The sequence below is a fragment of the Rhagoletis zephyria genome, unplaced genomic scaffold (assembly GCF_001687245.7).
Source record: "Rhagoletis zephyria isolate East Lansing unplaced genomic scaffold, Rhagoletis_zephyria_1.1 Rzeph_scaffold_05929, whole genome shotgun sequence".
In the NCBI taxonomy this organism is placed as follows: Eukaryota; Metazoa; Arthropoda; class Insecta; order Diptera; family Tephritidae; genus Rhagoletis; species Rhagoletis zephyria.
Window position 1 is genome coordinate 3,562 of NW_016163012.1, and position 19,455 is coordinate 23,016.

Sequence of the window (19,455 nt, forward strand, 5' to 3'; positions counted from 1 at the left end):
TTTTTTTTTTATGTATGTTACCGCATAACTTTGGACCACGTCAACCGATTTCTTTTTGCATCGGAAAGGTAGTGTCTCAGAGGTGGTCCCATACTAATCTGGTTGAGATCCGATCAGTGGATCATGCGATGTATATATATATATTTTTTTTATATGGGAGTTGAAGTCGGTTTTTTTTTGCTAAAAATTACTTGTTACTAATCTTCTTTTCTTCACCAGCGATTAAATCTGAAGAAAGCCGAGACTGCTGGATTTGCCGTTACTTTGGATAACCATACGCTCACTCATGATGATTTCACGAGCGCTCTGAATGAGGTGCTCTTCAATCCCAAATACCGGGATACTGCTAAACGGTTCTCGCGCATTTTCCGCGATCGTCCCATAGGTCCGCGCGAGACTTTAATCTATTGGATCGACTATGTGATACGTCACAATGGAGCGCGTCATTTGCGCGCTGCTGGCATGGATTTGAAGTGGTACCAATTCTATTTACTGGATGTTGCTGCCCTAGTTCTGGTCGCGGTTTTGGTAGCATTCGCAGTTTCTGTTTTTGCAATACGCTGGATCTTGCAAAAGATAAGGGGTGGCAAGTGTAAACAAAAAGTGCAGTAAGCATAAAATAAAATATTGAATCGAGTTGCGTGAGGGCATCGAACATGTAACGAAGAAGGATTGCGATAGGTTATGATTTACACCTTTTTTCTTAATAAAATAGCTACTTATATTCAAATACATATTTTGTAAGATGAAAAAAAATATGTTTATTTGGTTTTACCGTATTTTGAAAATACTTTTAATTTTACAGTTGAGAGAAGCCCGATTTGATGTTGCCTTTGACTTGAGAACCGATTCAGATATGCTTGAAGTATTTATGTTTTATACATATATTTTCCCGTTTTTTTTTCGTACCAAGGGTAGACCCAGTCCCAAATCACCAAGCATGTCCTTCTCCGGAAGACTTGGGGTATTCGTGCTGTTGCTTGCCAATTAGTCAGCTTTGCAGTTTCGCTCAATATCTCGGTGTCCAGGCACCGTTGCGTTGTATTCTATACCGCTGGGAAATCTTGTTTTGAGATATGTGGCATTCAGTGAGAGACTTCGTATTGTGTATGCATGAGTCTAGAGTTTCAGGGCTGCTATACTGTCAGAAGATAAATATATGTCTTTTGACCTTAGATCTTTTGACCTGATGCAGAGTAGCCTCCTGAATAGCCAGCACTTTCGCAAAGTATCACTAGAGTTGCCAAGAAACCGAAGAGATATTTTTAGTTCCAGCTCTAGGTAGAAGACTTCTCCACCAACCTTTCCGTCAAGTTTAGAGCCTTCTGTATTAATACGCCTTGATAGTGTTGCATTTGTGTTGTACTAATCCTGTCGAGTTGGTATGGTATTTTTGTTGTTTTTAGTGAATATACTAGATGGTATGCAGTAATTAGTAGTTGCAGGTTTCGGTGTGGGTGCCATTGTCCCTAAGATTTCCATATAGCCAAGCATACCATGAGTCCAAGAGCTTGTCTTTCTGGGGATTAAGGGGGAAATAACGGGTTTTCTTTGAGCAATTATATTAAGCGAAGGCAGATGTAGAGCTTCTCTAAACTGGAAAATGCTGCCCTAATGACCCTGGTACTGAGAATAATGATGTAAATATCTGAAAATAAAAGCAGCATCGTGGTTTTATTATATGCACATTCAGAGTGGAAAACGAGCATACATTTATTTTTTAAGTACAATACATTTTAAGGTTTTCAACACTTTCGATTCAAAGGAAAAAAAATTCTTTTAGTTCTCGTAAAGAATCTAAACTATCTTACTAGTAAGATTCCCAAACTGTAAATAATATATTAGATGTGATAAAGATACATTAAATCCGAGAAGTCATGGCCAAATAAATACGCAGAATGTTCTCCGACAAATCGTCGTCCACAAGGCAGAGATAACACGTCAACCAATCCGGTGCATACCCGAACAAATATATCCAATGAATAAACGAATATAAACATTATTTGAAAAATTAATGTTTTCCCAACGAAAGAGTGGGGGTGTCATACAAAATAGGTTTACGAAAATAGTAGTTTGGAAATATTTTGAATAGGATTGCCACCTATTTGAGAAGCCTAATTGAACTATTTTATACCCAAGTTATATGAAATATTAACGATGGATGTCAAATGAAAGAGCTTCAAGAAATTATTGGGGGATTCATAACTGTGTCGTAAGTGACGGTGGGACATCGACTCCATTGTCTTATCCACTACTTTCAGTGCTGTTGCCATTCGATAGGATGGAAAGGTGTTCCTTCCATAATTTAAGTACATTCTGGACATCGGTCACTAGGTCGCCAGGGTTTTTCTTAGAGGAGTTTGCCCTGGTCATGAAACTTTCAGTAAGTCGCCTAACTCTATGGTAAAATTTCCGGCCGTTTTTCCTGTGGAGCAACATTTTGAGCTCTACGCACTCACGTATTTCAGCCTTTCTCCTCTTATCGCGGCAAATATATATCGCTTCCGTCTTCAGTTCCCAATGACGGTCCCATTTGACTCGCGTTGCGCCCAATCGTAGCGTGGCCCTGTAGGCGACATCTATTTTATCTGCAGGTTTTTGACACTCCTCATCATACCAGTCGTTCTTTCGGGCCGGAAAATGTTTTTCTACTGCTCGCATTTTCGGTTTGTTGAATAGTGCTCTGTTAAAGCAGGTGTGGGAGTCTAGCCGAGCGAATGTATTAGCCGTCGCTTGTGACTAAAGCTTTTCTAGTTAAGCTTTCCTTGCATTTTTGGGCGCACATTTTTTGCTGCACGGAGGCGGGTGCTTATCCTGGCTGCAGCAAAATAGTGGTCCGAGTCGATGTTTGGTTCTCGGAGTGTGCGTATGTCTAAGTCAGTGGAAACACGTCTATCACAACATGATCGATTTGGTTTCTCGTTTTTCGATCTGGAGACAGCCATGTGGCTTAATGGATCTTTTCATGCTGAAACCTAGTACTGCATACTACTGTGTTTCGGGCCCCGGCGAAGTCAATCAGTCTCAGTCCATTATCGGACGTTTCATCGTGGAGGCTGAATTTTCCGATAGTGGCGCCAAAGATCCCTTCCCATAGAAGTGATCCTTGGACGCCTCATCCTTCTCTTCCATCTGGGCATGGGCGCATATGAGCGAGATCTTTCATAATCTCGCTTTGCTTCGGATTTGACTCGTCGGCGGAGTCTCTCTCCTACCACAAATCCAACACCGAATTTGCGCTCCTTTCCGTGGCAACTGTAGTAGACGTCGCAAGGCTTCACGTTTACCTTTCCTTGCCCCGTCCATCGCATTTCTTGGATAGCTATTTTATTTCTATACCTGATACATCTTTGTAATGTATTTAAACCTACATACTTACTTCTTCAAAAAAAAACATTTTTTGATTTGTACTCAGTTAACTGGGCCTTCCACCCGCAAAGCTCCTTCAAGAGAATCCTTGGAAGAAAACTTCTACTATCACTTTTTGCCATACAGTGCCAAGTATGCCCAAATGAGCCACAATTAAATTCAGATATGTACATACCTATGTATGTACATAAGTTAGTATTCTAAGGTTAATGTACCTATGTAGTTACATATGTATGCCGTTGTGAAGGTATGGATAAAAAAGTGAAATTTTTATTTTTGTGAAAGTCATCAAATAAAATAAAATAAAACTTCGCGAGATAAGTACAATCATAGAATTATTACGCAAGTAAACAAATCTAATATTTACTATTTTACTACAAATTTGTCTAGCGTACGTTTGCACGTTTAGTTTTGGGTCATTTCGTTCATATAATAAGGTAATGTATGCCGTTGTGAAGCTATGGTTATAAAAGTGAAATTGATATTTTTGTGAAAGTCATCAAATAAAATAAAATAAAACTTCGCGAGATAAGAACAATCATACATTCATTATATTCTTACGAAAACAAATCTTATCTTTACTATTTTACTATAAACTTTGTCAATGGTACGTCTGCCTTTCAACATTAACGAACTTTACGTAAAGTTCCAATAAGAATGTTAAAAAGGGTTTCACAAAGTTTTTTACTTTCTAACCCAAACAATGCGCTGTTGACCTAGGGATGCGTTTGGTATGAGTGAAAATCTCTCAAGTGGGTCACCCAAAATTGGACGGTCAAGATTTTTTCGCACAAATCACTTTATTCGGTTTACAACAAATTTCAAAAAATAAAAACGTTGTACAAAATAATGATTATTTAAAAATTAAAAAAAAAATCAGGCTAAAACGTGTCTAATTAACTATTATCATGAAAAAAATCAGCGAGATACATGCTATGAATCAGTGGATAATAAATAATTACTGAATTCATCAAAAAATAGTTAATAAAAATAACTCCTGTAAAATTTCGAACTTTTCAAAATTGCTCAAACTATATTTTTTATGGTTGTAAACTGAATAAAGTGATTTGTACCGAGTACAAATCAAAATCGGATGTACAAAAAAAAAATCGGATTTGATATATACACACATCTACTTTTGATTAAGGTTATATTTTTTCTCTTTTTTCTATCTAGATCCCTAATTCTACCGCTGTTCGTTCAAATAAAATTTATGTTATCCTGTTTCCCTTTATCTTTATTTTTAACAAAATCGATAGTAACATCCAACAAAACATCGATAACGAAACCGATAACAAAATCGATGACAAATTCGATTTCGATAGTAAAATCGATAATACTATTGGTATAAAAATCGATTAGAAGAACGATAAAAATATCGATGACAAAATCAATAAATAATCGATAACAAAAGGGATAACGAAAAACGATTAAAAAATCGATAAAAATGTCGATAAAGATATCTTTAACAAATTTGATTAAAACATCGATAACAAAATCGATAAATAATTGATAAACAAATCGATAAATAAATTATAACAAAATCAATAATTAACCGATAATACATCGATAAATAATTGATAACAAAATCGATTAATAATCGATAAAAAATCTATAACAATATCGATAACAAAATCGATAAAATTATCCATAAGAAGTTCATTAAATAATCGATAGCAAATTCGATAACAATAGCGATACAAAATCGACAAACAAATCGATAAATAATTGCTAACGAAATCGATAAATAATCGATAAAAAAAATCGTTTAAAATATCGTTAGAAAATCAATAAAAATATCGACAAAAAAATCGATAAATAACTTTTAACAGAATCGATAAATAATCGACAACAAAACCCATAACAATATCGATAACAAAACAAATAACAATATCGATAGCAAAATCGTTTAAAATATCGTTAGAAAATCGGTAAAAATATCGATAACAAAATCGATAAAAATATCGATAAGAAAATTGACAAAAATATCGATTGCTATATCGATAAATTCCGAGATACCCGAAAATCTCTAAAATCCCAAAATAGTTCCCAGATTGGGTATCTGTGTCTATCTATCTCTTTATAATCTTTCTTCCTCTTCTTCATCTTTACCTTTATCGGTATCCTCATCCTCATATTTTTCTTTATATTTTCCCTCCACCTTTGCCTTATAGGACGCACACCGCAAATTGGAGGAGAAGTTCGGCCAAACAATTAACAAAAGTGTAAGCGTCAATATGTCATAAATATTATCATTAGGAATGACATAAGTAAATGGCATAACGATAATCTACATGCATAAGTACGTATGTATGTACATATATATACCATTGAGAAGCTATATGAAAGTGAAATTCCAATACTTTGCAGTTGTTATCGCTATGATAGCACCTTTAATCAAAGATGATTTGCGCTTCTACCAAATAATTTTACAATGAAAATCTTATCCTAACACACTGATAAGCAAGAACTCGAAAAATTTATTAGAAATTAAATAGAAGGCACGTAAAGTATTATGGTTTTAGTGCAAAATTATAGTTTTCAGTGAACGGTGGCATTAATCGATACAGAAATATTTGGAAGAATCGAAAAATATTTTTGGCAGGGATTAACAAGAATGGTAAATATGTACAGAAATGGGTAAAAAATCGAAATCTTTGTATTCAATAAAATGGATTTTGAGCTTATTTCTGTTCATCTAGTTTCGTGAAATTTGTGTTGCTTTAAAAAAATATACACAACAGTTCGACGATTATGCCTTGAGTGTGAGTGAGTTTTCTCGAATGTCTTTTTTTTATCGAGAATAGAAAGGAAATTGTAAGCTATAACTTGCCACAAGGATTACATATATGTATAGGAATGGTAACAAAACTTGTTCTGAAACATGCAATTTTTAAAAAGAAATAAATCTTATAAATGGTCGAATTTTCACCTATGGTCAATGCTTCCACTGAGTTGAAGTGCTGTTTTCTAACCCTGGGGCTGGATTCTTTAACTGTGAGAAATGTGGTGTACAGGGAGAGCAAAACTCACTCTCTTTTACGGAAGAGAAGTGTACACAATTTTGACAGTTAAAACTCATTCTCACACTTGCTGAATCGCAAAATGAAGAGTGTACACAATGATCTGACCACACATCAAAAGCTACGAAGACAATAATTTTGTGCAAGTTTGGAAGTGTAGCCAAGATCCTGATATGAGTGTACACAATGATAGTAAAACCAGTAATTACCTGCGTTTAGGTGGCTTTTGCCTTCAGATGTAATTTGGCTAGAGGGATACAGTCTCTAGCGATACTTCGACGTCTAGCTTAGGTATGCATTACGGGAGTAATGCGCACATGTCCGACGACAGCGTTGCATGTGATTCTCAAGCCTGAAGTGCTGAACACATTGAAAACAACAAGCTACGGGCTATAGCTTCCAATTTGTTGTCTTCATTATCTAAGCGCTTTGCCGATGGCGACATGAAGTTATATAAGTTTGAAGAACCTTATCTATCGCTGGAAAACTAGAAATCTAATCTGGCCACAACCACAGTCGTCGCCAAAATAAATATCTACATAAGAATACGTGGAAAAATAATTTGACAGCAGTGGTCCGTAGCTTGTCGTTTTCATTGTGTTCGTGCTATGAGGCATTGCATATCACCGTAAAGTAGGTAGTCAAGCTCACTCCTGTAAACTACACAGGAGAATACTTTGGCAAAGTAAATCAGGCCGAATCTCAACAGAAACTGCCTGGGAGTTATCTCTCTTTTCTCATTCCTCCTATCATGAATAAAAATTCTCTGAGGGTTTTTTATATTAAATGGCGAAGTTGAGCTGCCAAAAAAATGTCAAACAGCTTTTTCGCAGTTCGAATTTCCTCCTTCCAAATTATTGGCGAAAATGCTACTCCCTGGGAGTTAATTATTAGAGGATTTCGGGAGGTACAAATTCTCTTAGAACAAACTCCCCGATACTGTTAAGAATTGGGTTGAATGTCTTATAATCTATGACCATGGGAAAGCTTGGAACGCAGCTTCTACTACCGCTTTTCCCCACATTTAATATGACAAGGAACTCCCAAAAATATTCGTGCAAATATAATTTGCATGAAGCAAGAAACGAAGCGAGAAAATTGAATTCTCATATTTAAGTGAAATACAAATTAGAAATATAATTGACTAAAACATTCTCAATTAACCGATAATAATTAACAATGTCGATATGGTGCATAAGTATAAACTTAATTACTCAAACCCGACTTTTTATTTGTAGAGTTCAAAAATTCTCGTTTTCATGTTAGCATTGGCTGGACTGCTGTCTCAAGCACCCACCACTAATGGCGCAAAAATACTCGCAGTCTATGTATTTCCGGCCGCAAGTCACTACCAGATGCATCGAACTCTGATTAGCGAGTTGGTGAAACATGGCCATCAGGTAAGAGCCGTCTTTCCCACACAGATTTTTACATATGTACATACATATGAAATTAATCCATTTATTTTGAATCCACCATAAGGTCACCATGATAACCGCACTCACACTTGCTCCGCTCAAACTTGGTAGCAACTACACAGAGATACTCATTGAGCCCGAGTTCAACTATAGGGACCTTGGTAAGTTTGAATGGTAAGGGAAATTTTTATTTTCTTAAATTGTTGTTGTTACTCTCTCAATGCAGGTAAAGATCAGGGCGACACAAATTCCGTTTATGAAATGGAAATGAGTCCGTCTTTTATAATGAAAATGACTGAAATGATGGGTTTGATGGTATCGGAACATACGCTAAATGTGCCGAAGGTGCAAGCAATTATCAATGCTAAACAAACTGAAGGCGTCTACGATTTGCTGCTGGTAGAACAGTTAAACCAAGAAGCCTTTCTCGCCTTGGCTCACATCTATAAAATACCCGTTGTCAGCTCTGCCACATATGCGCAACAAAACTACATGAGTCAGATGTTTGGCATAATTTCGCCTTGGTCGTACGTCCCTTCTGGGTTTTTACCACTAACTGAGCGCATGAACTTTTGGGAACGATGCACCAATGCCTACTACTCACTGCGCATGGATCTACAACGCGAATTTGATTACTTTCCAAAAGTAGATGCGCTTGTGCAGAAATACTTTGGACATTTGCCAAGTAAGGAATTTTCAAATTTTTATTAAAAATATACTCAAATTACTGTTAAACGAAAACTTATTATTCCTTGTTTTAAAATATTTATTACAGTTAAATTCCCTAGCAGTTCGGCTATGGAGAAGAATCTGTCTGCCATATTCATAAATAACCACACACCCTTAGCCCCGGCGGCACCGACAATCGATAGCATTATTAATGTTGGTGGCTTGCATATCTATCCACCGAAGCCACTACCCACCGATTTACAGAAATTTCTGGATGAGGCAGAGCATGGCGCCATTTACTTTAGCTTTGGTACCCAAGTTCAGGGCAAAGACATGCCACTAGAAAAACTACGAATGTTTATCGATGTTTTCCGTCAGCTAAAGCAACGCGTCTTGTGGAAATTCGAAAATGACAGCATACCAAATTTACCAGCCAATGTTATGACGAAAAAGTGGATGCCACAAAATGATATTTTAGCACACCCTAATGTACGTGTTTTCATCACTCACGGCGGACTTTTTGGTTCACAGGAATCTGTGTACCATGGAGTGCCAGTTTTGGGTATGCCTTTCTTTTTCGATCAGGTGAGTTGGAAATTAAACAAAAACTTTTTCGTAATTTCCATTGTCTTAATATTTTTCTTTCTTTCGCCAGCAATTAAATCTTTTGCAAGCTCAGACTGCTGGCCGTGGCCTTTATTTGGATTTTCGTACGTTCACACGCGAAGATTTGAAACAAGGTCTGGAGGAGTTACTCTATAATCCTAAATATCTGGATACTGCCAAACGGTTCTCGCGCATTTTCCGCGATCGTCCAATGGGTCCCCGCGAGACATTGCTCTATTGGATCGACTATGTTGTACGTCACAATGGTGCACGTCATTTGCGTGCCGCTGGCATGGAATTGAAATGGTATCAGTTCTACTTACTGGATGTTGCTGCTCTGGTTGCGGCCGTGGTTGCAGCGGCAGTCGGAGTTTGTATATTATCGCTGCGTTGGATTTTACGAAGGATAAGTGGTGGGAAAAGTAAACAAAAAGTGCAGTAATTAAATGGATTGTGAACATTAAACAAATAGTTAGTTAATAAAGTGTTGTTGTTGAATATCGTTTTTAAGTGTATAAATAAATTTTACAACATTTTGTATTACTTAGCTTAAGATAAGTTTCAATTTCCGAAGGAATAAATATTGGATTAACGTAGGCTAGTCGGCATGTAGGTAGAATTGAGCGTAACAAACGCTGACGTTGCGTGGGGCCACAGGTGTATTCGTTTTAAAGGTCTATGTCAGGAGGGTCTGTTCATCATGAGATTCGAGAATACGCCTGTGAAGTTGCATAAAAAACAATATTTCTACAGACAACAACACTTATTGCAAAAATTAGAAATAAGATCTTTTTTATGACAAAGATATATGTACATATATATCTTCTATGGCAATAAAAAAGAAAACATTTTAGTAGGCAGATATCTCGAACAAATGGCGCGATAGAAGAAAAATAAGTACTGTACATATTTAAGTACATATGTATATATTTCTGCTTATTTTAATAAAATGTGTTTTTATATTTGGTTGGTTTTTTTTTTTTTAAGTCTAGTGGTAATAGGAGTACTTAAATCTAAGACATAATACAAAAAGCTGCTGAACTACCAAATATTTAACCGAATTTTCCTTTGCACCTATCTTGCACTGAATCTTGAAGTACTCATCCCAGGGGCGTACGCAGGTAGGGGTTTGGGGGTGAAATCTATTTTGTATGAAATTTAATTTGTTAATAAATATTTCGCGAATGGGTTGGCTGAAAAAAAGCCTAGCCGTCTACACCAACAAGTAAAATCTAAATTGTATCTTTTTTTTATTATCTCAAAATTTGGATAAATAAGAGCCTAATAGCATTAAAAAACAAAATCGCAGTATGGTAGTTTTTGCAAATTTTATTTATAAAAAATTAAATAGCGAGTTTTGAAAGAGGAACTTTTACATAGCTAGCTTGTTTTTGCTTTCCGCGTTCTCTCTTCCACGAAGATTGGTCTACTGCTTGTTTACGAAAAAATATGTTGAAATAAAAGTGAAACCAAAAAAAAATTTTGCCACAACCGCCCCTGCCCCCTCCGAAAAAAATCCTGGCTACGGCCCTGCTCACATGTGCGGTTTTGCATTATCTTGATCCGCGGTTTTGTACTTTAAACGACGAAATAGTTAAGAGAAAAGCACTATCCATCTTTAATAAGGACAACAAAAGAAATCTTATCTTATGGCTTCGACAATTGACAATTCCATTGCGAAATTTTTTTTTTAATAAATAGTGCTTGCTAAAGTCAAGTTTAGGTAGAACGGTGCACAAAGTTCGCAACACGAGTCGTTGAGGCCTAAGATATTCCAAACATAAAAAGTAAAATTTGTGGATAAGTGAATAAGTAGAAAGAAATACAAAATGGTAACTGAACTTTTCCGTGCTTGTGATTTTACTAAATATAAAATTTTCATACAAAATTGAGAGCTGCGAATGTTTTAGTAGGATTATCATTTGTGTCAATTGCCGCCAATTAGACATGCCGAGTAAAAGCAAGTCCTTCTTCACCTGTACTCACATCATCACATACGATATCATATTACGCGTTATTATGACATACGTGAACGTACCCTTTATCCGATTCAGCTTATAAGATTGACGTATTACGTAATTTCCTTTTGAATGGTGTCCGATCCGTGAACGGAAGTTACGATTCGAGGAAGCTTCCCTCTTTCTCTGATCTGTTTGTCAATTAGCAATAAGCTTTCTAAAAAATTTATTCAATTAATCACATCTATCTTCGTGAAACTAAAATTAAAACTAAAATGTAAAAGAAAAATTAATTGAAAAAAATTATGAAATAAGTTTATAAAAATTAAAGGAATTACAATAAAAAAATATTTTTATTTTTAAAACAATAAAATTCAAAAATTAAGTCAAAAAGGAAAAAATTTGTAGTGTTTCGGCGATGGAGAAAAAACCTTCTGCCATGTTGATCAATAGTTACGCGCCTTTAGCGAACGTGATGCCCAAAATGGACAACATGGTTTATATTGGGGGCCTACATATCTATCCAACAAATCCACTTCCCACCGATTTACAGAAATTCTTAGATGACGCAGAACATGGTGCTATTTACTTCAGCTTTGGTACATTGGTTAAGTCCAAGGAAATGCCAGCAGAAAAGCTAGACATATTTCTCAATGTCTTCCGCCAGTTGAAGCAACGCATTTTATGGAAATTCGAAAACGACAGCATACCAAATTTACCAGCTAATGTTATGATTAAGGACTGGTTGACACAGAATGATATCTTAGCACACCCTAACATGCGCGCTTTTATCTCCCATGGAGGACTCTTTGGCTCACAAGAAGCCGTGTATCATGGTGTCCCGATGGCGGGCATGCCTTTCGTATTCGATCAGGTGAACTGAATATGAGCACAAAATACCAATATATAGGTACTAATTTCTTTTTACTAATGTTCTTTTCTTCCCCAGTGATTAAACACGAAGAAAGCTGAAATGGCTGGATATGCAGTTACTTTGGATTTCCGTACGCTCACACATGACGATTTGAAGAATGCTCTGGAGGCGGTGCTTTTCAATCCCAAATATCGCGACACTTCTAAACGGTTCTCGCAAATTTTCCGCGACCGTCCAACTGGTCCAAACAAATATATATACATATGTATATAAGTAGTAAAAATATGTTTTTTGTTTATCCATACATGCATAAATAGCAGTAGATGAGGTAGATTTGTTTGACGGCTCTTCTCGCTTCTGCGTGAAACAACAACACAATCCAAAAGGAGATGTAGTGGTGTCTCCTTGGCAGTGTCACAGAAGCGACATAGATCGCTTGGCCAGATTCCTAGGTGAGCGCTTAACCTACAATAGCCCGTCAAAAAACAGCAGTGATTCTTATTTTCTCTTCAGGGATGCCCACAAGTATACGGTGTCTTTTCAGTTTGTACCCCCCTAGTAAATTTTTTATTATTGGCGAAGTTAGAACTTGTCAAAACTTAATTAAAAATACAGATATCGTCGATGTTTTTGCAAAACCGCCCATCGACCAGTTGCGAAACCGCCTAAATCGCTGTTGTGGCAAAAATGAGCTTTGGTAGCCCTGAACTCCAGGCATCGAGATTTACATAACAACATAGTTGTAAAATAATAGCTAGAGAAAATACAGCCTCCCAAAGCAATGCCTTCAAAGAAAATCCGCTCTTTCGCTCTCTTGTAAAATTTGTCAGAATACAGAAAAATATATAGCAATTCATAAATTTAGAACGTTTGGGCCGATTTGGCAAAAAATTTCGAAAATTGGAAAAATCTAAAATTGATTTTTTTATATGAAATTTTGTGTGCAATTCCTTGGGAATGACATTCGAATGGAAAATTAGAAAATTCTAAGTGGAAAACTCGAAAAAGTAGGATATTTTTTCTGATAGATGGACCAGATACCGATCTATTCCAAAAACTCGTATTTATGGTCCGATTTGCTTGAAATTTGATACCCTTATTAAAGATATGCGTAGAATAGAACCGAGTCATAGAACCTTTCACTTAGACTTAAATTAAAGCTAGAGCTCTCGATCTCTATCCTTGCAAATTAATGCACCTTTGCCTGGTGGGCACTTATAGTAATTTGTTGAACAGGAATAACTGATTTTGGTAAGTTTGAGTACCTAATGCAATCAAGCAAAGGGTGATAAAACCTTCCACTTAGGCTTAAATTAAGCCTTGAACCTCTAACTTCAATCCCTGAAAAAAAACCATTCCTACACCTTGACCCTAAGTTCACCTATAGTCGGTACTTTCAGGGATAGTAGTCTGTGGTTCTAGCTTTAATTTAAGTCTAAGTGGAAGGTTCTATCGCCGTTCGTTTCATTGCTAGAGTTTCTCTAATATTGCGAAACACGCGATTTTTTGACACTTTTATCAAATTTTTTTAAATTCTGGAGCTGAGGGAAATTTTATACTTACGGATTCTTAATCAGCACAAAAAAGTTTATCAAAATCAGCTTCAACATTTGCCGCATCAAAATCGGTGTTGCTCTGTGTTACCTACACTAATTATATAAAGAGAAGCTCCTTCTTTTTATAAGAGGTGATCTCGCGAACGGCTGTAGCGATTTTTTGAAATTTTGGACACCTACTGCAGACTTTCGATATTTTAAGGGAGCGTGGCATCACCCACACATATCGAATTTTTCATTCTGTATATCTCTGGAAGTATTTGTGGTAGTGCCCTGGAAATTGGTATAGAGATTTTGGGGCTACTGGAAAAGGGACATGGCGCTTTCTAAACCTTTACCTATCTGTAAATATATATACTCAGAATACAGTGTTTTTTTCATAATACATTTTTTTTTACTTTTTTATAAAAGTACTAGCAAATGCCCGCTTGCACCTAATAAGATTTTTTGCGTTGGCCAATACAAAAATAACGTTAAAAATCAAGAGCAGTCTGTAAAGTAAACATTTTTAGTTTAAATTGAAACGACTAAAGAGCGGAATCCTCCTCACTCATATGTTAAGAATAGTAGCGCTGTGATTCCATATGGAATACTACCGATGGTCTTGTTTCCACCGTGACATCTGTGCCAAGCGTGCGTTATATTCTTCTATGATTTTGCAACCTCAGCATTGGTCCGATGTGCCATGTAAGCCAATAAAGGTCCTTACAAAGAAACTCTAGAGCACAGATGAGCGTTTTCAATTATAGGAGGGCCAAGAATCCTCGCTGTCCCACAGGATGAAAAGCTTTCCCGTGCATTGGCTAAATGAGTCGTGTTAATGAAGCCATTGTTATACCTACCGGGTTCCTTCTTGGTAGGGTTGCCAGATTCTTTATGCGCGAAATTAAAAAAATCAGTACTTTTCAGTACATTTTGGTTCAAAGCTAAATTATGAATGTAATTAACAGATAATACTTTAAAACGCCAGAGTAGGTACTTGTTTTTAACAATATTTTGGTATAGAAATAAAAAACTAATTAATAAAAAAATAAAAGTGTTATTCATTTTAACATGAGTGTACACATCATTGTACACAGAAGCCAATAAATTATTTTGAATAGCAATAATGAGGTCATTTCCATCTGCAGTGTTTAAATAGTAAAAAAATTCTATACATAAATTTCATTTCAAAATTACTTTTAATAGGAAGTTCACTTTAAATGATTTCAATTCGAATAGGGCTGACAGACGTCCTGGTTTTCCAGGATATGTCCCGATTTAGACAAATTGTCCTGGTGTTAACAAGCTATCTATACCAAATGTATACAAAGCTTTGCCCGCGAGCAGGCCGATGGCCACCACCGTCCACACATAGAATGCTGCTCTAAATGCTCTAAATGCTAGGTCTTCAAGAGTTACAATGGCCAATATTGCCTGAGTTCTTGGAAAAATTGATTTTGGCTCAGTTGAGCTGCTAGGATGTTCACTGACTGGTTTGCAATGAAAACTCTTAGTTAAATAACAGAAAAGCATTATCGATCTTTGATAACAGCAACCAAAGAAATCTTATCTTATAGTTTATCAACGTAAAGCAAGCAAATCGATTACAAAATTTCTTCATTAAATAAATAGTGATCGCTAAATTCAAGTTTAGGTAGAACGGCGCACAAAGTTCCCAACGCGTTGTGGCCTGGAGCAGACTAAGCAGGCTAAGCAGAAAAAAGTAAAAATTGTGAATAAGTGAAGTGAGAGCGGTGCAAAATAAGAATGGTAATTGCACTTTTACGTGGTTGTGATTTTACTAAATATGCAATTTTCCGCGAATGTTTTAGTAGGAGTATCATTTGTGCCAACCGCCGCGAATCGGGCATGCCCAGTAAGGGCAAGTCCTTCTTCACCTGGGGCTGGACAATTGTCAATTCTGGCAACTATCTTGAAAGCTCTTTTCTGTTTTTCGAAAGGCGAACTGAAAGAACTGCTAACGATGAGCGTTTGACTAACTCCGTTTGTCTTTTAGCAATGCATTTATAAAAATGAACTGAATTATAAAAGAAATATGTTTTAGTTAAAAAATTAAAAGAAAATCAAATTAACAAAATTTAATAATAAAAGATACAAAAAAGCTGAAGAATTGAACGAAATTAAATAAAAAATATTTATCTCTTCGAAACAATAAAATTTAAAACTTAAAAGGAAATTAAATTAATAAAGAAGTAAATTAAAAAAAAATCATATCTTTGTCAAACTCAAATAAAAATTATTTTAAATTTCATTAGAATGTACGAACACAAAGAGGTGCGTATAGTTAAAATTTGTTTACGACGCACAGCATGGTAATTTAAATTTCTTGTGAAAAATTTTAATATCTCGAGCATTTTAAGGCCCTTCGGGATGGAGAATTCAGGAAAAATATTTTCGTTGGATAAAAAACTTGCCTGGGTTTTTCAAATGACCTTCACAGGGAAGGGGTTATATTTTTTTGTTATTTTTTGACCTGCAAACAGTACGGGAAATAATGGCCGCGGGTGTTATTCTGTTCTCTGCATGGGCTATTTTCAGGTCAAAAAAGACAAATATTGAAAACCACTCGGATTTTTGAGTGCGCGTGCCCTTATTTTCTCTCTTTCTCTGCCTAAGTAAATGTACGAGAAATTCAGAATCGTATACTAAGGTCTTAATCATATCGTACAGGTGTACCGTTTCATAAATTTATTGCTTTTTTGATGGAAGTGCTTGTAAACCATCTAATTATGCCGATAACAATACAGATATCGACAATCTTCAAATATTATGATTTGAGTTTTTTAATTTATTGCCATCTTAAATCAGGTATTATAAATTGCATATATACATTAGAGTGGTCCAACAAATTTTTTTCGAGATAGGGTTTGGGGCACCTTCTAAAATTTTTCCTCTTGCCGAAAGAGGTGCTGGTACCAAACTATACGTTTATAAATATAAATTTCGCGGATGCTTATGTTGCTCATATTTTACTCTAGAAGTATTGTGTGCATACGGGTATATTAATCAAACAATTGGTTAAGCAACATAAAGATATTTCAAATTTAAATTATCTAAAAAATATTACAAGCTTCAGTTGTCATGGCAACAGTAGCATTTTATAAAAATCACCAATATTTTTGCCAGTGCCCCGGTTTCTAGGAAGACATTTTTTCCCCCATACAAAAATTGGACCACTCTAATGTACATACATATCTATCTACTATATGAGCGTTAGAACTTCAACCTTTTTTCTGCTATATCCCATCCAGTATACAAGGATTCTCGTTGGCATTATCGCATTCGCTGTGCTGTCGGCTCAAGCACCTTTAATAGATGGCGCCAGAATACTTGCAGTCTACACATATCCGGCCAGAAGCCACTTCCAAATGCATGGAGCTCTGATTAGCGAGTTGGTGAAACATGGCCATCAGGTAAGAGCAGCGTTACCTTTTATATTTTATTGTATGAATTTAAACGCCTTCGGGGTCAATTCACCATTAGATCACTATGATAACCGCAATTACGCTGGAACCACTCAAATTGGGTAGCAACTACACAGAGATACTCATTGAACCAGAGATTGATAGCACGCAGCTTAGTATTTTATGACCTATTCAAACATTTACAATTAAAATTAATATAAACCTTTCTCCTTTCAGTAATTGAAAAAACCGGAATAAAATCTGTATTCGAACTAAAACTTAGCCTATCGTTTTATTTCGAACTCCTAAAGTATGTAACTGTGATCGGTAATGAACATGCGCTAAAGCAACCAAAAGTTCAGGAAATTATTAATGCTAAACAAACTGAAGGCGTTTACGATTTGCTGCTGGTAGAACAGTTGCATCAAGAACCCTTTCTCGCCTTGGCTCACATCTATAAAATACCCGTTGTCAGTTCCGCCACATTTGCGCACCAAAGTTACTTTAGTCAAATGTTCGGCTATGTGACACCGTGGTCGTATGTACTTACGGAATTTTTACCATTTTCTGATCGCATGAACTTTTTGGAACGCGCTGTGAATAGCTTTTGCTCACTTCGCCTTGATTTGTTTCGTGAATTCGAGTATTTTCCGGCAATGGATGCGCTTGTACAGAAATACTTTGGACATTTGCCAAGTAAGAGGTTATATTTATGAGTGACAAAAAGAGAATTCCCGACATTTGTTTATAACTTTAAACAGTTAAATTCCCCAGTGTTTCGGCGATGGAGAAGAATCATTCTGCTATGGTGATCAATAGTTACGCGCCTTTATCGAACGCGATGCCCAAAATGGACAACATGGTTTATATTGGTGGCCTACATATCTATCCAACAAAGCCACTTCCTACCGATTTACAGAAATTCTTAGATGACGCGGAACATGGTGCTATTTACTTCAGCTTTGGTACACAAGTTAAGTCCAAGGACATGCCAGCAGAAAAGCTAGACATATTTCTCAATGTCTTCCGCCAGTTGAAGCAACGCATTTTATGGAAATTCGAAAACGACAGCATACCAAATTTACCAGCTAATGTTATGATTAAGGACTGGTTGCCACAGAATGATATCTTAGCACACCCTAACATGCGCGCTTTTATCTCCCATGGAGGACTCTTTGGCTTACAAGAAGCCGTATATCATGGTGTCCCGGTGGTGGGCATGCCTTTCGTATTCGATCAGGTGAACTGAATATGAGCACAAAATACCAAACTATATGTATATAGCTGAATATTTCTTTTTACTTATTATCTTTTCTTCACCAGCGATTAAACACGAAGAAAGCTGAAATGGCTGGATATGCAGTTACTTTGGATTTCCGTACGCTCACACATGACGATTTGAAGAATGCTCTGGAGGCGGTGCTTTTCAATCCCAAATATCGTGACACTTCTAAACGGTTCTCGCAAATTTTCCGCGACCGTCCAACTGGTCCTCGCGAGACGTTGCGCTATTGGATCGACTATGTCATACGCCACAATGGTGCGCGACATCTGCGCGCTGCTGGCATGGATTTGACATGGTACCAGTTCTATTTGCTCGATGTAGCTGCTCTGGTTTTGGCTTTTGCGGTAGCAACAGTCGCAGCTTCTGTTCTGTCACTGCGTTGGCTTTTGAGGAGGTTAAGAGGTGGAGAGAGTAAACAAAAAGTACAATAGGGAAATAAATTACACGGATGGGCTCGTTCTTGTCAAAGAAACATTCAATAATAAATATAACAGTAATTAGAAAAAGTTTTATTTATCCATACATGCGTGAATTAATTAGATTTGGTTGACGGCTGTGGTAATGCTCTGCTAACGAGCGGAGGTCAAGCATAATAAATAAAACGCTGCATCTCAACGTATTAAAATCAAACCCATACACACACATGTGCTAGGTGCCGGGCCATGAGGGATATAATTGCAACGAACAGGCGGACAACGGAGCAAAAACACGGTGCTGCTTTAGATTGATAGATATGTAGATAAGATAAATGAAGCTTAGCGACCAATAGGTCTATTGTACCCTTAGCTCTTCACATTACCACAGCTAGGCCAAGAGACTCTATAAATTTGAGAATGGAACCCGGAGCACGTCTCCTGGCCTGAGATGCCATATGCGCTTCTCCCTTATTCGAGAAACAGAAGGAGATGTAATTATGTCTCCTTCACAGCGTCACAGAAGCGGCATAGGACACTTGAGGCCAGATTCCTAGATGAATGACCTCTTAACTTACAACACGTCACGGTTGCTTTTTAGAAAGAAACGCGGTCATTTCAATATGCGCATTATTAAGTTTACCGTAGTTTCGTTGACGTTTATAGTAAGATGAATTACGTTTCTGATTGATTTTAATATTTTTTCCCCTCAATGTAGGTGGCGTCACACTTAATCTATTTGAAATTTGGAACAAAAAGTTTTTGGAAGTGCTAGGCTATAATAAAAATAGTTAGATATGTATGTAGAGACGGTTCATAAGGCCCATAACATTAATACTTTGCCTCGATAAGATACTCGTAGGTAGTATAAACAATA

The 19,455-nt window shown here is 36.5% G+C and overlaps 3 protein-coding genes across 3 annotated transcripts in view; all 3 read left to right on the forward strand.

Annotated features, from left to right (window-relative positions):
* Nucleotides 1-612, forward strand: part of LOC108372620 (UDP-glucuronosyltransferase 2B1-like) — a gene marked incomplete at its 5' end in the record, with an annotated part of 2,221 nt that extends 1,609 nt beyond the window's left edge. The window contains one exon of the mRNA XM_017628350.1: nt 220-612. Within this exon, the coding sequence (XP_017483839.1) occupies nt 220-612 (393 nt within the window). The remainder of the gene's footprint in view (nt 1-219) is intronic.
* Nucleotides 613-3,598: 2,986 nt separating this feature from the next.
* Nucleotides 3,599-9,527, forward strand: LOC108372621 (UDP-glucuronosyltransferase 2B20-like). The gene is made up of 7 exons (XM_017628351.1): nt 3,599-3,616; nt 5,544-5,594; nt 7,631-7,792; nt 7,875-7,971; nt 8,037-8,495; nt 8,586-9,064; nt 9,135-9,527. Exons 1-7 carry the CDS (start codon nt 3,599-3,601, stop codon nt 9,525-9,527), a joined length of 1,659 nt encoding a protein of 552 aa, XP_017483840.1.
* Nucleotides 9,528-15,174: 5,647 nt separating this feature from the next.
* On the forward strand, nt 15,175-18,601 carry LOC108372622 (UDP-glucuronosyltransferase 2B14-like). Its single transcript, XM_017628352.1, has 6 exons — nt 15,175-15,225; nt 16,728-16,889; nt 16,960-17,056; nt 17,118-17,576; nt 17,642-18,120; nt 18,204-18,601. The coding sequence occupies exons 1-6, from the start codon at nt 15,223-15,225 to the stop codon at nt 18,594-18,596; spliced, it is 1,593 nt and encodes a 530-aa protein (XP_017483841.1). The 5' UTR covers nt 15,175-15,222; the 3' UTR covers nt 18,597-18,601.
* Nucleotides 18,602-19,455: the final 854 nt, after the last annotated feature.

Excerpts from the sequence above, each read along its gene's own strand:
- LOC108372621 (XM_017628351.1), top strand. Across the intron at positions 5,595-7,630 it reads GCCAAACAATTAACAAAAGT|AGTTCAAAAATTCTCGTTTT; the intron begins GTAAGCGTCAAT and ends TTTTATTTGTAG. Across the intron at positions 9,065-9,134 it reads TGCCTTTCTTTTTCGATCAG|CAATTAAATCTTTTGCAAGC; the intron begins GTGAGTTGGAAA and ends TTCTTTCGCCAG.
- LOC108372622 (XM_017628352.1), top strand. Across the intron at positions 16,890-16,959 it reads TGGTGAAACATGGCCATCAG|ATCACTATGATAACCGCAAT; the intron begins GTAAGAGCAGCG and ends ATTCACCATTAG. Across the intron at positions 17,057-17,117 it reads GATTGATAGCACGCAGCTTA|TAATTGAAAAAACCGGAATA; the intron begins GTATTTTATGAC and ends TTCTCCTTTCAG.